The sequence below is a fragment of the Protopterus annectens genome, chromosome 2.part0 (genome assembly GCF_019279795.1).
Source record: "Protopterus annectens isolate FY-2018-M chromosome 2.part0, PAN1.0, whole genome shotgun sequence".
Lineage (NCBI taxonomy): Eukaryota > Metazoa > Chordata > Ceratodontiformes > Protopteridae > Protopterus > Protopterus annectens.
The window spans coordinates 213,630,773-213,648,946 of NC_056728.1; the positions used below are offsets into that span (position 1 = coordinate 213,630,773).

Sequence of the window (18,174 nt, forward strand, 5' to 3'; positions counted from 1 at the left end):
GGGTTTAAAACCTGAAAAAGTAAGCATGCTGTCCAGTCTAATTGGTTCCTATTTAAAATGTTAAGAAAACATTGGAAAAGCCTTTTAGAGAGGGTACCGTTCGATTCTTGGCTGGAGCTTCTTCTCTATGGAGTGTGCATGTCCTCCCCACGGTCGAGTGACGTTAAAGACATGCAGGTAGGTGCGAGCGTGAATGGGTGTGCCTTCATTGAAGGTTGGGCATCGAACTGGCAACTCGGCACCGTAAAATCCATTGCCAATCATGAGCGGATTGGAATTCCGCTGTAGCGACCCCTAACCGGGAAAAGCCGAAAGAAGACTTACTACCCTTCTATGTGTTATGAGAACCATTTTACTGTTAGCAGAGTTAAAAGTAAAAAAAAACCCTAATGAACATTATGTGAAAAGTTAAGTTCAGTGCAGAGTTCCACAGTTGTAAAAAGGGAGTATTCATATGATGCACTCTGAACATATTAAAAAGCTGCCATGTGCGATAGTTGTTGACTGTATAAATAAACTACAAGACAGTTTTTGTCTTTTCAGCTGGACTGTGGAGTAGCTTACTAATCCTCACAAGTTAACTTTAGCATCTTTAATACATCACATTATTCACAGCCATGTCATTCTAAACTTCAGTCTGTAAAAGTATGTAAAATGGTAGCTTATTTTTTTTGAGAACCCAATAAACAACAGACAAAGTTTGGAGCCTGCTTCTTTAACACAAGGCATTTGTGAACACACATCTTACAGCTATTCTACATATATACCCTAAAATGGAAGGTGGTGATAAACAGAGTGCACTAGTGCACCCCATTCATTCAGTATCACAGCTTCTGCACTGCAGTCACGAAGGGGCTGCGATAGTGACAGGGAAAAATGTCAGCTGCCAAACAGTTTTTTTGTCTAATGGCTCATTGATTTCATGTCATATTTGCTGTCATTTTTCATTGGGCTCTTCCTGTTCGTCAATTACCCTTTGCTTTTTTTTTTTTTATGTATACCGAAAGATTGATATTAACGAATTAAAAAGCACAGCTCCTCTCCATTCTTCTAGATCGAGATTGTTATCTGTTTTGAGTTTGTGGCAGGATGTTTACTGAGGCACTGGTTAAATGGAGTTGATTGGTATATAGTAGAAAACGTGAAGTTTTTTATAAATGCATTTGTTTTTGGATTGCTTCAACAAAAGTAAAATGCATTTAAAATATGGCAGGGAATATTGTTTTAGTTATGTATTGGTATATAAAGAAGCTTCTCAGAGCTTATGTATGGGACCCAGTCTTGTCACATTTGTTATTTTCCCATCATGCCCCCAAAATGTGGTCATTTGCATATTAAAATGAATGTAGAAGTGACTGTTAGAATTATATTCTGCTGTGTCAGGTATACATCGTTTCTTACAAGTTAAACTGCTTCAATAGTAATAATAACTGTAGTCTTGAACTGTATAGTGCATTTTGGTATAACATTTCAAATAGCTATCTACAACATCACGAGCTAGCATTATTGGCATTTTGCCAAATCATGATCTAGCATTATTGACATTCCTTTTGTCAATTCATTGCAGTATAAATAGATTATGAAAAGTCTACAGTACTCTGTTTTATAAATTAAAGCAACCTTAAGAGGAGTTAAAAAGCTTCTGTGTAAGAATTTCCAAGTAAAAATTGTTGTGATTAAATTCAGGACACAATTGGCTTTGCGTGGTTATAGAATGTAAAATGGTTGTTCCATTTTGGTCAGAGTTTATAAATTTTACTAAAACATTATGGTCAAACAATTGTAATTTTACAAATTCTTTGATTTTATTTAAAGTCCCAATTCCAGATTCCATTTGGTTCATTTTGCTATTGCTCGAAAAATGATTACAAAAAAAATGTAAAAATAAAAATATCCTCTTTCATTGAATTTATTTGCTTTAGCAAAGACTGTATTCAGTAAAGAATTGCTCACTGTTTACATGAGAACATCAAATGTACACATCAATATTTATTGTTGCAAAACTTTTAGAAAAGTATTAATGGTTTTGTTTAGTGTAAAATGTGTTACGGATTCTGTATATAGTTTTTTTGTTATATTTTATCTGTTGTATATATCTTAAATTTTAATTAAAAAAGTTAATGTCTGTTGTACTGTATACTGAAGGATAGTTTTGTGTTCAGAATGAATGTGGTGCTGCTTTTATCCTTCAAAATAGTCAGGCTTAAAGGAGTGCAGTATTTATTTAGTAAAAAAAGGAACATTAAGAGCGAAATGGTTAAGATGATCAAACAGAATTATTTTTCCTTTAGGGAACTTTATAGGAGAATGTAGTATGAAATTGGGAGAGGGTTGAGTGGTGGCCTAATGGTTAAGGTGTTTGCCTTACAAACACAAGGTGCAGAGTTTGAATCTCACAAGAAATAATTGGCTAGACTTAAAATGGCTCACAAGGGCAGTTAGCTTAGTACTAATCTACAAACCTATGAACATTTGGAGTTTTCAGGAAACTGCTACTTGAGTTGCGGTACCTGAAATTCACTTCCATCTTTGCCTCTATAGATTGCCTTATTCTTTTCTATTTTCTGTTTTCTTATTCACTTTTATAACTACATTTGATACATTTGTGAAAATTAAGAAATATATTTTAGCTAAGTAGCTAGATAACTGTTTTAGGGCTTAGACGCATATGTTACAACATTGAAGGCATAGTTTACTTAGTGTGAATATATTCCCACCACAATTATTCTTGTGGGTATTTTAGGAAATCTAAGGGACTGAGCTCTCTAGGTTAGCATTTTACTGCATGGTGTGAATTGTTACTGGATCAGCCACTGTGATGGTTATTTAGCACAGTACAAGAACATGTTTTTTTCCTGACTGGGTAGTATTTATTACTACCCAGGTAACTATCTTAACTTTTCTGGATTCAGGCTTCATATTTCTGGTAGTATTTTTGTTTTTGTAAGTGTTTTATTTTTCCGCATTATATAACAGTGGTAATATCTAATTAGTGGATTATCTTAATTTTTTGCTGCAGGTTACTGCTATGGTAGTGATATTGTCCCTTTCTCAAAAGTGGATCAAGAACAGATGAAATATAAACATGATGGAAAATGTTTTGCTGTTCTGGGATTCACCAAATCTTCACAGGTAATTTATCGTCATTGTTTCCCTTATACTGTACATTTCATCTATATTCTGTAACTATCATCCCAATGTTAAGCTAAACTTTTGTAGAAAACCATTTTATAGTTCTTAAATCAGTTTGTTTGATAACTGAGTGAGGTTGTACAAGAACTCTGTTTAGCAACTGCTAGGATCTTGGCAGGGAAAACAGCTTTTATGGTTCTCTATAGTTACTATAAAAGGTGCAGCAAAAATATAAAATACAATTCAACAGTGATATCTAACACATTTACTTCATAAACATGAGCATATTTATTATTATTTGTGAGTTCAGTAAGTAAATGAGTGAAAACGTCATAGCAGAGTGGTAAGTGACAAGCCATCATGCAGTCATAAACTACGGAATACAGAAACTGGAATTACAGATGTGCCTACTAAGAGCATTATACTGTATTTAGCTACACAATAGTTACTCACCAATCAAGTAATGGAGATCAGAATGCTTAAGGTAGTAGAATACCCAAAAGGATGACACACATTTGGGTTAAGTCACAATTTTATTTTATTTATTTGAAGTTTAACTGGGTTAGAGGGCAGCCAAAGGACCTTTTTCTGCCTCATCCAGTGCAGTAAGGCAATACAAAACAAAATGGCATATAATGTAATCAACACAGATATGTAGACTCGTACATTAGCACAATATTCAAAAGTATACGCCAAACAAATTTACTGAAGTGTCAGAATAGCTTGGCTTAATAGTTATAGGTTCATAGGTAGGTACTAGGGTATTGGCCCTAGGGCCTATATCAGCCAAGCCAAAAAGGTACCCTGGCTTTCGCCACCCAAGAAAATTATTTTCCTGTGCCCCTGTCGAGCAGAGCCACAGAGATGATCCCTGGGGTGAATTTCCTATTTCCCATCCAATCATCAAGATTTTTCTTGAGTGCTAATGAGGAACTTTGTTTGATATAGATAGGTAGTTTGTTCCTGAGTATGGGAAGTCTCTGGGACAGGAATCTATCTATTCAGCATGTTCTGTTTATTTTAGTGACAAGATTTAGCTCCTTAGAGTGTGTAGCTTGGAGGGATTGGGATTTCTTTAAGTGAAGCATGTCCAACAGCTCTGGGTTTGACATAGTTTTGTATGTTAGGCAGAGATTGCCTCTGAGTAGGCGATATGCGACGGAGTAAAGCTGGAGTTTTTTGAGACAGTCTGCATAGGGATTCTGTTTGAGGCATTTCTGCGGCCTTTCCAGTTGCTGTAGATGTCTTGTGAGGTACATACCAAAAGGGGCATTGTACTCTATAATGGGTCTAATGAGTGATGAGTAGAGGGGAACAATGACCTTTTTTTCCTGGATGAGAAACCTTTTGTGATGAGGTGTGCCACATAGAAGGATTTCCTGTCTACTGTGACAATGTGATTATCAAAGGAGAGACTACTGTCCACCTGTGTCCCAAGGTCTTTTATCATACTTTAGATGTTAAGTAGACTACCACCTATGGTAGCACATGGGTACAGAGTTTTTACCAAAAGGGATGACAATGCACTTTTTGGCATTGAGCTTGAGGCCATGGCTTTGACACCAGGCATCTGTCTCCGTGAGGCCCTTTTGTAGGATGTCCACATTGTTAGGAGTTTCGATTATGGCTCCTAGTTCGCAGTCATCTGTGAACTTTGTTAGCCAAAGACGTTCTGTGTTAGCCTGTACTTCACTAAAGTAGATACCAAACAGGAGAGGACCCAGGACTGAACCCTGTGGTACTCCACTTGTCACTGGTCTGACGTTGGATTTGGAGTCTGCTACTTTCACAGTATGGGTTCTGTCAGTGAGCCAGTTGGCAACCCATCTTGTGACATAGGGATTTATACCTAGTTTAGTGAGTTTATCTATAATTCCAGAGTGGGGGATGGCGTCAAAACCCTTGGCGAGATCTAGATAGGCTGTGTGTGAACCACCTTTCCCTCGTCTACGGCTTTGGCGACTGCTTCAAAGAAGACTGCCAGGTTTAACAGACATGATCTGCCTTTTACAAACCCGAACTGGGTGGGGTCCAGAGTTTGGAGATTACCAATGTCTTTGTGTAGAACATCCATGATGATACATTCCATGGCCTTGCAGACCAGGCTCGTTAGGCTAATGGGGCGGTATTTCCTGGGGTCCGTGGTGGCTCCCCCTTTGTGGAGTGGGGTAAACGTCGCTGTGCACCATTCAGTGGGCACAAAGCCTGAGGTGAGGCTATGATTGAACATGGTGCTTAGGTGGGGTGCCAGTTCATTCTGCAGTTTGTGTAGAATGCAGCCTGGGATGTTGTCAGGTACCATGGATGCTATGTTCTTGGCTTTGGAGAGTGGTGTTTTTTACCTGTGCAGCCATGATTACAGGAGCTTTGCATTCTTCCGGTGTAGAGAATGGCCCTTTAGGGGGTGAGAGGGGAGTAAAATTAGCATCAAACTTATCTGCCAGGATGTTGGCAATATCAGTTGGTTCTGTATATTTAATGCCATTGTGCTGTAACTCAGAGCAGATCTGAGTATTGCTATTGAGATTCTTGACATTGCTATAGAATGCTTTGTGGTTGTCTTCAGAATCGGTAGCGATTTTGTTTTCATAACTAGCTTTGGAGGATTTTATAAGGCATTTCAGCTTCTTACTGAGAATGACCAGGGAGTTCCTCCAATCATGGGATTTTACTCTTTTTTTGCAACAGTTTCTTTCTACTCTTGTAGAGTTTGTTTTTGGCAGGGGACCACCAGATTGGCTTCCATTTTTTAGAGGATAGCATCTTGGTTTTGTTAGGGACAGCATGATCCAGGCACTCATGTAAGTGCTTGTAAAGTGCATTTGTGTAGGATTCAGCAGTCTCGTACCTCCATTGTCCATCTGCATGAGTGTCGTGAAGCTTGCCACTTCTGTCTTAAGCGTGAAGTTGGCTTTGGAGAATATTTTTATGGTGGTTTCTCTAATGGGGGGTGAGGACGGGATGCGGATGTCTAGGGTGATTAGCTTGTGGGCTGATCTGATCAATGAGGAATTGACCTCTGGTGTGGAACACCCATCGCCCATGTTGGTAATGACCAGGTCAATGATATTGCTGACCCTGGTAGGGGTGTGGATAAGTTGATCCAAGGCATTGGAATTTATGAATTCCAGAAAATGTTGAGCAAAAGAGTTGGTACATGAGTAGTTTTCCCAATTAATAGTGGGGTAGTTGAAATTGCCCATTATTAGGGTGTTGTGTTGTACCCTAATATTTTCCAGTGTATCAAGAAATGAGGAGTGGTAATCATGGGGCATGGTGGGAGATCTGTAGCAAGTTACAGTTTTGATTGTGGTCTTGCCCAGAGTTAGTTGCACTTGGATAACCTCAGATGCATTATGCTGAGCAACTAGCCTGGAGGTGTGGATATCCTTATTGAATATGGACAGGCCTCCGCCTTTGGTGTTTTGGTCCAGGTTTGGTGGTCAAAAGGTGTGGTATGAATTATAACCTGGTAATGCAGGGGTGCTCTCTGTCACTGCACAGATGTCAATGTCCTCCATTTTAAGGAGTGCCTTGAGTGAATGCATTTTGAGGTTTAGACTTCTAGCATTGAGTAGGATTAACCTTGCCTAAAAAAGGCACTATAGGGTTGGCAAGAGCCTTAGCCAGTTTCCAGGCTCCCAAGGGTGACAGGTGCAGGCCATCTCTGGCAAAGCATCATGGTCTGTCGATCATGTCATCCCAGGCAGACAGATACTGGATCCCCTTAGAATGACACCAGAAGCTTAGCCAATTGTTCTAGTCAATCATTTTGTCCTTCTACTGCGGTATCATTCTGGGTGATGCAGGATGCTACTCAGTGCTAGGGTCATACCTGCCTGGGCTATATGTATATGTAGCAAAGGCCAATTCGAAATTATACAAGTGATGTATTTCTCAACAAGTACTGCTAGTAAGTACTTGGTGAAAATAGGTAATGCATTTAATTTGATTAATTTACAAGAGCAGTCTTTAGGTTGTTTGGTAAAGTAGTGAAGAATAGCATTTCACCATTACAGCAACAATATTTAGAGGTAGAAATTTTGTCTGTCTGTTTTCTTTAAAACATATGCTTCTGTGTTTATTCCGAAGACGATTCTTTCTGTTTCTTGAACTGATTGGCTAGGCTGGAGGGAGTCTCACAAGGTGGGCCATTCCATGAGGCAGACGCCACACTGAAATAAAGATTCCTCACAGATTGCTAGAGAAAACGCAAGCGTTGGTAGCTTTGGACCTGTAGTACTGTGTAATGCATAGAAGGATTTGAGTACAAGAAGTCTGTTGGCCAGAGATTTACTTGCATAATGATTTTAGTTAATCCTAGTCTGTGTGAAATTTATAACTTTAAAATTTCATGTCTTGCTGAATTCAAGTTTTGTGGTTAAAGTAATGATGCCAACATTTGGGCATAATGTTGTTAATGCTGTCTCAGCAACATCCAAATAAAAAGCCTGGTATTTTAAAGTACAGGCACCGTAATGTGCAGTCTTTATGGGTAAAAGACTAATGCAGTGCATCATTTCTAAGCCAAAGGAAGACCATTTTCAAGATGCAGCAGCTTAAAAATTAACAAGTAATGAAGTGGTTCTAGAAGTGACCAATAATGTCAGTTTTCTGTAGGTAAGGGTGCTTATGCCCTTCTGGTACAGACAGTGGTATCCATCTACATCTTGTTACAAGTAGTTTAAAGTATGCTCGAGTATGGTAAAGAATTTAGCACTGTTAATTTTAAAACATTGTCCATTTTAAGGAGAGTGAGATTTATTCCTAATGTGGGTTATTGCTTCTGGAATGAGAAAACTGCCAGTTTGTAGCTCAAACTTTGGAGTGTATAGATGCTACATACTTATTAATTTGAACGTACAAAAATAGGAGTTTTAGTTCATAGCTTCATAGGTAGGTACTAGGCTATCTGCCCGAGGGCATTTATAAGCCTAACCAGAGTGTCGACTTTCGCCGCCCCATTGATTAATTAACTGATCCTCTGTCAAGCAGAGCCAATGAAGTGATCCTAGGGGTGTATTTTCTGTTACCCATCCACTCGTCAAGGTTTCTCTTGAAGAATGTTAGTGAGGGGCTCTGCCTGATGTAATTTGGAATTTTGTTCCAAAGCATGGGGAAGCCTCTGTGACAGGAATCTATCCCTTCAGCATGTTCTATTTATTGTTGTGGCGAGGTTTAGCTCACTAGTGCACGTGGCTCGCAGCGAATTGGATTTCTTTAGGTGGAGCATATCCATCAATTCTGAGCTGGACATGGCTTTGTAAATCAGGCAGTGATCACCTCTGAGTAAGCGATATGCCACTGAGTACAGTCAGAGTTTTTTCAGTCAGGCTGCATAGGACATATGCTTGAGGCCATTATTTCTCTTGGTGAGGTACTTTTGTGGTCTTTCCAGCTGTTTTAAGTGTCTTGTAAGCTACATCCCAAATGGGGCATTGTACTCTATGATGGGTCTAATGAGTGACGAGTAGAGGGGCACTATAACCTCTTTATTTCTAGATGCGAACCCTTTAGTAATTAGATGGGCCACATAGAAAGATTTCCTAACTACTTTGGCAATATGATTGTCAAAGGAGAGATTACTATCTACCTGGGTCCCCAGATCTCTTATTACCTCTTCTGTATTAAGGGGGCTCCACCTATGTGGTAATTTATGGGTGTTTTATTTTTCCCAAACGGGATGTCTATACATTTTTTGACACTTAGCTTGAGGCCATGACTTTGACACCAGATGTCCATTTCAGTAAGGCCCTTTTAGAGGATGTCCGTGTCAGCCGGAGAGTCAGTTATGGCTCCCAGTTTGCAGTCATCGGCAAACTCGGTTGGCTGTAGTCCTCCTGTGTTTGCCTGTACTTCTGAGAAGTATATGCCGAACAGTAGGGGTCCCAGGACTTAGCCTTGCTGGACACCACTTGTGACTGGTTTAGAGTCGGACGTGGAGCCCGCTATTCTTACCGTGTGAGTTTTGTCTGTAAGCCAGTTGGCAACCCATCTCATGACATAGGGGTTTATGTTCAGGCTGGTGAGTTTTTCTGTAATACCCGAGTGGGGAATGGTGTCGAAAGCCTTGGCAAGGACAAGGTTTGGCTGTGTGAACCACCTTTCCCTTGTCTATGGCCTTGGTGACTCTCTCGAAGTCAACCAGGTTTAATAGGCATGATCTGCCCTTAAAGCCGAACTGGGTTGAGTCAAGTGTTTGGAGGTTCCCAATGTCTTTGTTAATGAGTTCCATGATAATGTGCTCCATAGCCTTGCAGACCAGGCTTGTCAGGCTTTTGGGGCGATAGTTACCAGGGTCAGCTGTGGCCCCTCCTTTGCGGAGAGGAATAACCGTTGCTGTGCGCCATTCTGTGAGCATGTAACCTGTGAAGAGGGTGAGGATGAACAGCGTGTTTATGTGGGGGGTTAGTTCATTCTGCAGTTCGTGCAAGATGCAGCCTGGACACCATCTGGACCCATTGATGCTGTATTTTTGGCTTTTGAAAGGGCTGTTTTCACCTCTGCGTCTGTGATTTTTGAGGACGCTACACTTTTCCGGTATTGTTGTGGGTGCTTTTGGAGGTGAGTGGAGGGTGAAGTTTGCACTGAGTCTATATGCCAGGATGTTGGCAATATCAGTAGGTTCAGTATATTTTGTGCTATTTTGCACTAGTTCAGTGCATATCTGTGAGTTGCCACTTAGATTCTTAACATAGCTAAAGAAGGCTTTCTGGTTACCTTTTGAATCCTTGGCTATTTTTCTTTCAAAGTTAGCCTTGGATGATATCATGAGGGACCTTAGTTTCTTACTGATACTGATCAGGGATGTCTTTCCTTCTTGGGATTTGCTTTTTTCTGAACTAGCTTCCTCCTTCTGTTGTATAGCCTGTTTATTGCAGGGGGTCCACCAAATTGGTTTCCTTCTTATAGAGAAGTGAGTCTTGGTTTTGCTAGGGATGGCATGATCCATGAATCCTTATAGGTGCTCATAGAGTGAATTTGTAAAGGTTTCTGCATCTTGGGCAGGCTTATCCTTTAGCGTGGGGGCTGTGAAACTTGCCACCTCTGTCTTAAGTAAGGTGAAGTTTGCTTTAGAAAAGTTTTTTTTTACTGTGGTTTCCTTAGTTGAGGGTGGTGGTGGGGTGTGGACATCCAGAGTGATTAATTTATGGTCTGATCTAACCAATGACGGGTTGACCTTCGTTGTGGAACACCTGTCGCCCATGTTGGTGATGACCAGGTCCAATATATTTTCACCTCTGTTAGTGGAGTTTACCAGCTGGTCCAGGGCATTTGAGTTGATGAATTCCAGGATGCGCTGGGCCTGGGAGTTTGTACTGGAGTAGTTTTCCCAGTGAATGGTAGGGTAATGTAAATCACCCAATATCAGGGTGTTCGGTAGGACCTTCATGTTTTCTACTGTCTCCAGAAAGGTGGAGTGGTGGTCCTGGGTCATGGGGGGGTGTAGCAGGCCACAATTTACATTGCAGATTTGCCCGATGTTAGCTGCACATGAATGATCTCAGAGGTATCATGCTTTGCCACTAACCTGGAGGTGTAGGTGTCCTTGATGAATATGGATAACACCCCCTCCTCTTGTGTTTCGGTCTGTGTTCTGTGGCCGAAACGTGTAGCATTGAGTTGTAGCCGGGTAGTGCTGGGGTGCTCTCTGGAGCCTTGAACCAGGTTTCAGTTACTGCACAGATGTCAACGTCCTCCATAGTGAGGAGTGCTTAGAGTGCGTGCATTTTGAGATTTAAACTCCTGGCATTGAGTAGCATAACCCTCAGTTTTTTATTAATTGTGCTGTTTACAGAGGTGAGTTTGACTTTTGAGCCTTGCCTAAAAAAGGCACTATGGGGGCAGCAAGAGCCTTGCCCAGTATTCGAAAGCCTAGGGGTGACAGGTGCAAGTAGTCTCTTGCAAAGCAATGCGGCTGGTCAAGCATGTTGTCCCAGGTTGACAGACACTGGATCCCCTTTGAATGACACCAGAAGCTTAGCCAATTGTTGAAACTGATCATTTTTTCTTTATACTGCGGTATCATTCTTTGTGAGGGCAAGATGCTACTTGGGGTCAGGGTTATACCATCCTAGGCTACAAGATCAGAGAGCTTCTTCCATGTCACTTCTCTTGTAGTCCAGGGAGGTACTTCTCAGGTCATTCACACCAACATGAACAATGACAGAGCCATGTTTGTACTTGTTCTGGAGTGACCTGAGTGCTTGTGTTATGTGGCGGATTCTGGCTCCCGACAGGCAGCTAACAGTAACCTTGTGCTTGTCCAGTCAAGTGAGTGGGACGTCAGTGTGCCTGACTATAGAGTTACCTCTTACTAGTGTGTTATAGCAATAACCCATGCCTGGGTGTGGGTAATGCTAAATTTACCCACGGTTGGCGTGGTTTGGTCCCGAGGGTGAAGCCCAAGGGACCAAACAAAGCCAACCGTGGGTTTAGCATTACCCACACCCAGGCGTGGTTATGCTATTACTCATGACATTATTTAAGAAAAGAAACTATTACTTTTCTTAAATAATGGCATAATATAATGCCTGTTTACTGCCCTTCCGCAGATGTCTGGCATCCGGCAGTTCTGATGTACTGCGGCGCCTGCGCGGTACATCAGAGTTGAGCAAAAGCAACGGAGAAAGCAAGATCTCCGTTGCTTTTTAGTGTTTGCTATGTTAAATGAGTTTAACATAGCGAGACAGTTAAAATAAGCAACGGAGATGTCCGTTGCTTATTTTAAACTGTCTCGCTATGTTAAACTCATTTAACATAGCAAAACACTAAAAAAAAGCAACGGAGATCTTGCTTTCTCCATTGCTTCTTTTTTAAAACACTGTTTCGCTATGTTAAATGGGTTTAACATAGCAAGACAGCTTTAAAATAAGCAACGGAGATCTCCATTGCTTATTTTAAAGCTGTGTCGCGATGGTAAAACCATTTAACATAGCGAGTCAGTGTTTAAAAAGCAGTTATACTAATGGAAAAAGTCAGACAACCGGACCTTTTCCATTAGTATAACTTCGATTACATAACACGCTGGCCAATCAGCGTGCACGTTTTGGGGGGGGGGGTCATGGTATAATAGGTATGTTATTTCACCTTAAGGGCTGTGATTGTGCAGCACATTGATTTTGTGTTTTATGTGTTGTCTGGTTTATGACTGGAGGTGCAGGTTGTTTGGGTGTTTGCTTTGGAGATCTCTGATGTTTTTGCAGGTTTTTATTTAGAGACTCCGAGTATGATTTTTTGTATTTGTGTATTTTTTGCCAGTGCTGTTTAGTAGGTCTCTGTGCGGCTGGAGGTGTGGTGCAAGTGTTAACCTTCTCCTCTTGACTGTCTGTTCCAGTCTTGGGTGGAGACAGCTTAGCTTCCAGTTTGACTGTATAATTGCATCTCTCGCATATGTTAGTGTTTTGTGGTAGGAGGAGAAGGGTTGTCTGTGTACATGAGGCAGTAACAGTGCCTCAGCATACCCAGATTCACCAGCTGGACTGGAGAGTGCACCTGAAGTTGCCCTTTGGTCATGCCTAAGTAGGGTGAGCTGCTTAGTCGCTTGGTTGGTGAGGGGTGAATAAAGAGCCTTACCCTTCTGGGCAATCAGTGTCAGGGTATATTAGTGCTTGCTATTAGGTCTGAGCAAGTGCTGGGCTCTAAGATACTTTTTGAGTGCTTAGGTTGAGAGTTAGACTAGTTTCAAGGGAAAACTGAAGAGGAGACTTAGTGGAGCCGGAAATAATTTAACTCCTGGTGCGCAAAACCGTGCAAATGTAGTTTTTATAGTAGGGAAATGAAAGAGATTGAAATTGGCCCAAAATGGCCAATAAACTACTAACTTCTGGGCTGGAACCAGTCCTCCAGGGACAAATAGGTTGCTCAAAGCTCACCTCTCTCTCAGGTGAACAGAAAAACTTCCTTCTATCCAAGTAAGGTATGGGCAACTCAGAAACTAGTATCACAGCCCTGAATTCAACACTAGCCTGAAAACTGGACTATACTAGCTTAGAAAGGTGAGAAACAAGGAATATATTTTTTTTTTGAAAAGGTAAGGCAAAAACAATAAAAAATACACTTAAAACAGCTTTAAACGACTACAAACGATCAGAAAAGGCTATCACACTTTAGTGTGTAGCCTACAACAGTTAAAGAAATTATTTAAACAAAAACAACTTTTTAAAAGTGCAGGCAGTCAAATAAGTACACTATGTGAAAAAAAACAAGATTTTAAATCACAATAAACACTGGAAAATCTGCGTTTAGGCGAAAAACAGTTAAGTACAACAAGAAAGTTACAGAAAACTGATACTTAATCACTCCAAAGTCTCTCTTCTAAGCTAGAAGGCTTGTATCAGTTTAAGGCTTTCTAGTGCTACCCAGTAGGTTAGTTAAAGAAAAGATGGGAAACAAGCGCAGAATATGGTCTTTTAAACCAGAAAGTTGAAAGAGATGGATAAACTGTCCAATTGGTCAATAAACTACAATTTCTGGGCCAAGAGCCTCTCCTGTCGTGGTAGACAGGCTACCTAGTGCTTACCACTCCCACTGATGAGCTAGAAGGCTTTCCTTCAACACAGAAAGGCTTGCAGGGCTCAGAAGGTTACCAACAGTGCTGGATACAGCAACTCTGTATCTGGACTACTCTAGTTACAGGAAAGGTGGGAAACAAGCGCAAGTGCGGCTTTCAAACCAGAATGTTGAAAGAGATGGAAAAAAAACTGCTCAAACATCCAATAGCTACAATTTTTGGGCCAGGGACCACTCCTCTTGTGGTAGATAAGTCTATACCCGATGCTTACCACACCTGCTGATAAGCTAGAAAGATTCTCTCCAACACAGAAGGGCTTGGGCGGGCTCAGAAGCTTACCAACAGTCTGTGCCTGGACTTACGCTAGTTATAGGACCAAACGCAAAATGGGCTTTTAACTAGAAAGTAGAAAGAGATGGAAAAACTGCCCAAACAGCCACTGAACTACAATTTCAGGGCTAAAACCCACTCTTCCCGTGGTAGATAGGCTACCTAGTGCTTACCACTCCCACTGATAAGCTAGGAGGCTTCCCTCCAACTCAGAAAGACTTGGGGGGCTCAGAAGCTTACCAACAGTCCTGAATACAGCAAGTCTGTATCTGGAATTGACTAGTTACAGGAAAGGCAGGAAACGAGCTTATAATTTTTTTTTTTTTTTTTTTTACAGAAAAGCAGCTAAAACAGCAGTAAATACAATACAAATTGTAGTGCAGGCCAGCACACCTGAGTGTGTAACAACACTGCGGCAAATACAGTTCAAATAAATGCAATTAAATTAACAAATGACTAAAAAACAAGTGCAAAGGGCAGTAAATTAGAAGGCTACAACAAGCAGTAATAAGTGCAGAGTAAGAGTGACTGAACAGATAACAGCACGCAGAAGAGCAACTAAGACAGTTAACAGTAAAAGCGTCTGAATTTTAAAATATATATATATATATATATATATATATATATATATATATAATTTAAGGGAGGGAGCAGAGCAGGTTGGAGCTGTATCCTAACATTTTAGGGAGTCCTTTGCTGTGCCAAAAGTATAGAAACTGTTTTGTCAATGTTGACAGTTTATTACTAAGGAGCCAGGGCTCCAGTCTGCTAAAGTAATTTTGTAGCTCTTTTTGCAGTAGGGCAGATGTTTTATGATTTAAGAAGGCCTGCGTAACATGTCCTACATGGACGGACTCAATGCCCTGTCCATTATAGTTGGTATCCTACAGACTGCAAAGAGGTAACCTGTGTCTGGCATACAAGGTCTGATCCATTACTGCTGGATTTACTGCACGTCAACAAATCAAATGGCATCAGAAATGCTCTGCACATCAACAAAACATTTTGGAGGGATAGGTATATCTCACAGAGAATATTGCTACTGTGGAGCAGACTCCCCATACACATAAGAGTTCATCCCTGTCCATATTCAAACACAGCTTAGATCTGTGGATGGGAAACAAAAAAAAATATTATCCCAGGAGTGCTCCCCCTGTACTAGTAATGGACAGAGGCGGCTCCTAAATGTTTTATCACATGAATGGATCTCTTCAATTTATCTGTGGTATGATCCCAGTTATTTTCATTAGGGGTAATATGTAATTATATACCAAGGGATGAGTAAGGCCAATCTATAACCAAACGTGATAGATTATTTTGAGAGCAATAAGGAAAACTGTCTAAGCTTAAAATGGCCCACAAGGACAGCTGTCCTAGTACTTAACCTCACACATAGGTTCATAGAGTGATATGTAACTTGTGAAGTATCTGTGTATTACCATTTATGAACAAGAAGTACAGGATTGGCCCCTGAATGGATTCCCATGGCAATCTTCCATTCATTACCCCTTAATTATTTTATTCATAATGTTCTTTCATATCTGCTTAAAACAGTCATCACCCAGACTTAATTTTATTATTTTAGTTTTATTTGTAATAGTGGATGACTTACTGACTTGAATGCTTTTTTTATGTTTAACAAATATTATACCCATTAAAAGCTTTTTTTCTATACCATTATCAGTGGAATTGGTAACCATATACAGGGCAGTATGGAGAATGAAACAATTTCTGAACCAGTGCTGAGTTTGCAAGAATCAACCATACTTATTGATTGGTTGATTGATTGCATTGCATTTATTTACCTGCGTAGTCCATCTGGGCAGAAGGTTACCCCTTTTCACCAGAGGCTAGATAGAAAAGCTTCAGAAAAATTTCAACATTACGTGAAAAATGTAGTAAATAAGAGGTGTATACAAGTAATCAATAAATATACCAAATTTAAACTGAGTGTCATTAATTAATAACTGCATCATGAAATGACCTATGATTTTTTTATCTGAGGAGGAAAGTACCAGGGGAAAAAATAACATAAAGAACATAGTTAACAGAGGTATACAAGTAATCAGTAAATATGCAACATTTAAAGAAAATATCCTTAATTAATAGCATCATCTAAAGGGCTGTGAAACATATTTGTAAATTAACTTGATAGGAGGAGAAAAAAGGAGGAAATTTGAGTATTATTATTTAGAATCGAGAGAGGGAATGATTTAGGGTAGGTAGAAGTAATAAGATGGAGAGGTAAATGACAAGAAGCGTTTTGACCAATAACTAAAGGACCCGTGTTTGGAAAAAACAGTTGATAGAAGGGGCAGGATATTATCATCCAGGACTTGTAACATGTACACAGCCTTTTATCTTTTAGGTATTCTCTTGTTTGTGCCTTAAAAGAGTTGATGCTTATTGTTTCTTAAAGTGAGAAGAAGTTAGTTCCACCTTTTGGCCAAGAAAGAAGAGTGCAAAGAGCCACCTGCTGAATTCGCTTTGATGACAGTTAATACATTTTTTTTCAGTGGCTCTGAGTGGAGTGTTCTTGTCCTTGTCCATGTATCTACTTAACTGAATAAACTACTTGAAACTTCAAGGAGGTGTCCTTATTCACAGGGAGGGCAACAGAGATGCAGTCTGCTAGATCTGCTTGCTAAGTGATTTTACCTAGACTAATCCTTTGTACTGTGTTTCTTGTTAGCCCTGTTACCATCTGATCTCAGGTGGCTTACCAGATTGGACATCAGCTGGATTGACTCTGTTTTCTGTTAGACTTTTACAAACACATACTCAACCAGCCTCATTGGTTCTCAGAGTCTTAGGATTGCTGTCAGCTGCCATAGTCAAGATTACTGATACATATGTTTACTTGAGAATGTTGGATACTCAGCATTCAGTGATCTCAAACTTCACATCTCCCCTCTGCTCCTGTATAAATAATCCAACTTTGTATACTTCATCTCAGATAGTGGTTAACATCTTCAACAGTGTCTGTGGGGTCAGCCTTTTCTACTTCCACCCCAATCAGCAATATTTAACATATGCATCTCCTCTGCAGGGTGGGGGGAATTTTGAGGAAGACTGGTCTAACGGACATGGACTCCAATATAGGGCAGTCTGCTCATCAGCATCCTGGAGATGAAGCTGGTTCCCTTCGTATTGCAGGAATTTTAGAACCTCTGTCCCCAAGAGTGATAGCTGTTCAAATGAATGATATGTTTGTAGTACGGTTTGTAAAGAAACAAGGAGGAACCAAATCCTACCCCCACTGCAGAGAGCTATTTAGCATGTGGCAGTGATTGATCGTTTTGCATCCTTTTCCAGGTGCAATTGATATTCAGGGGAAAGGCAACTGTCTAGCAGACAGGCTCGGCACTTCTATTCTGGTGCCTCACAAGTGGTCTCTCAATCCTTCAAGTGGCTTAGCAAACCTTCATCTGGCAGGGCCAGTCTTGCTTTTAACTTTTTGCATTCTAGTCCAACAGTGCACAGCTTACACATATGACCATTCTGACACAGAAGTTTAGACCACTAAGTCCACAACTGATATGCGGTCCTTGTTTTTCATTGCAACTAAAAAGAATCTGGAATAAATTTTGGATGCTACGTGGTTTGGTGGAGCCTTTCTATTTGAAATTAAGGAGGAGGGAGATGGAAAACTATTATGGTATAGCTTCTGGATACTCTATCTCTTAACTATTTGTCCTGCATGATTTCCATCCACACAATTGAGTGGATAGGTAAATGGCCTCTATTTCCAGTGGTGGACAGTAAGGTATGCCTTCAGGGACATTGGGACTGTTTCACAAAAAAGGCCCCCGAAATTTCCTGGTTTTGCAGACCTGTGCAACCTCTTTGTTGCATCCATTAAAGGGGCCACCTCTGCCAAAGCTTCTCATGTCTGAGGAGAGATCAGAGGCTTGAAGCTTGAGTTTTCTAGACCATAGAGATTTCACCTCTTTCTGATTCTTATTAAAGGATCTTTCAGTGGTGTCAGATTTGCCACTGATGGCAGACAGTCTTACCTTTTTGTTTGCACCTCAGCAATCTGTCTTCCAGTGCACATCTACCAAATGGGGTGTAGGTGAGGGCATGCCATAAAACTGTCCACAAAGCTGAAGTCAAGCATAATGTCTTAGAGTGATGCCTGTGCAGTCTGCAGCTGCATGAAGAAGAATTTAATTTTTGTAAATTTCCAAAAAACCAAA

The 18,174-nt window shown here is 40.5% G+C and overlaps 1 protein-coding gene across 3 annotated transcripts in view; it reads left to right on the forward strand.

Annotated features, from left to right (window-relative positions):
* The window catches only part of XRCC5 (X-ray repair cross complementing 5), a 2,194,257-nt gene that overhangs the window by 502,426 nt on the left and 1,673,657 nt on the right, over positions 1 to 18,174 (forward strand). For all 3 annotated transcript variants that reach the window (XM_044060671.1, XM_044060672.1, XM_044060673.1), the window contains one exon: positions 3,020 to 3,132. In XM_044060671.1, coding sequence (XP_043916606.1) covers positions 3,020 to 3,132 — 113 coding nt within the window. The remainder of the gene's footprint in view (positions 1 to 3,019; positions 3,133 to 18,174) is intronic.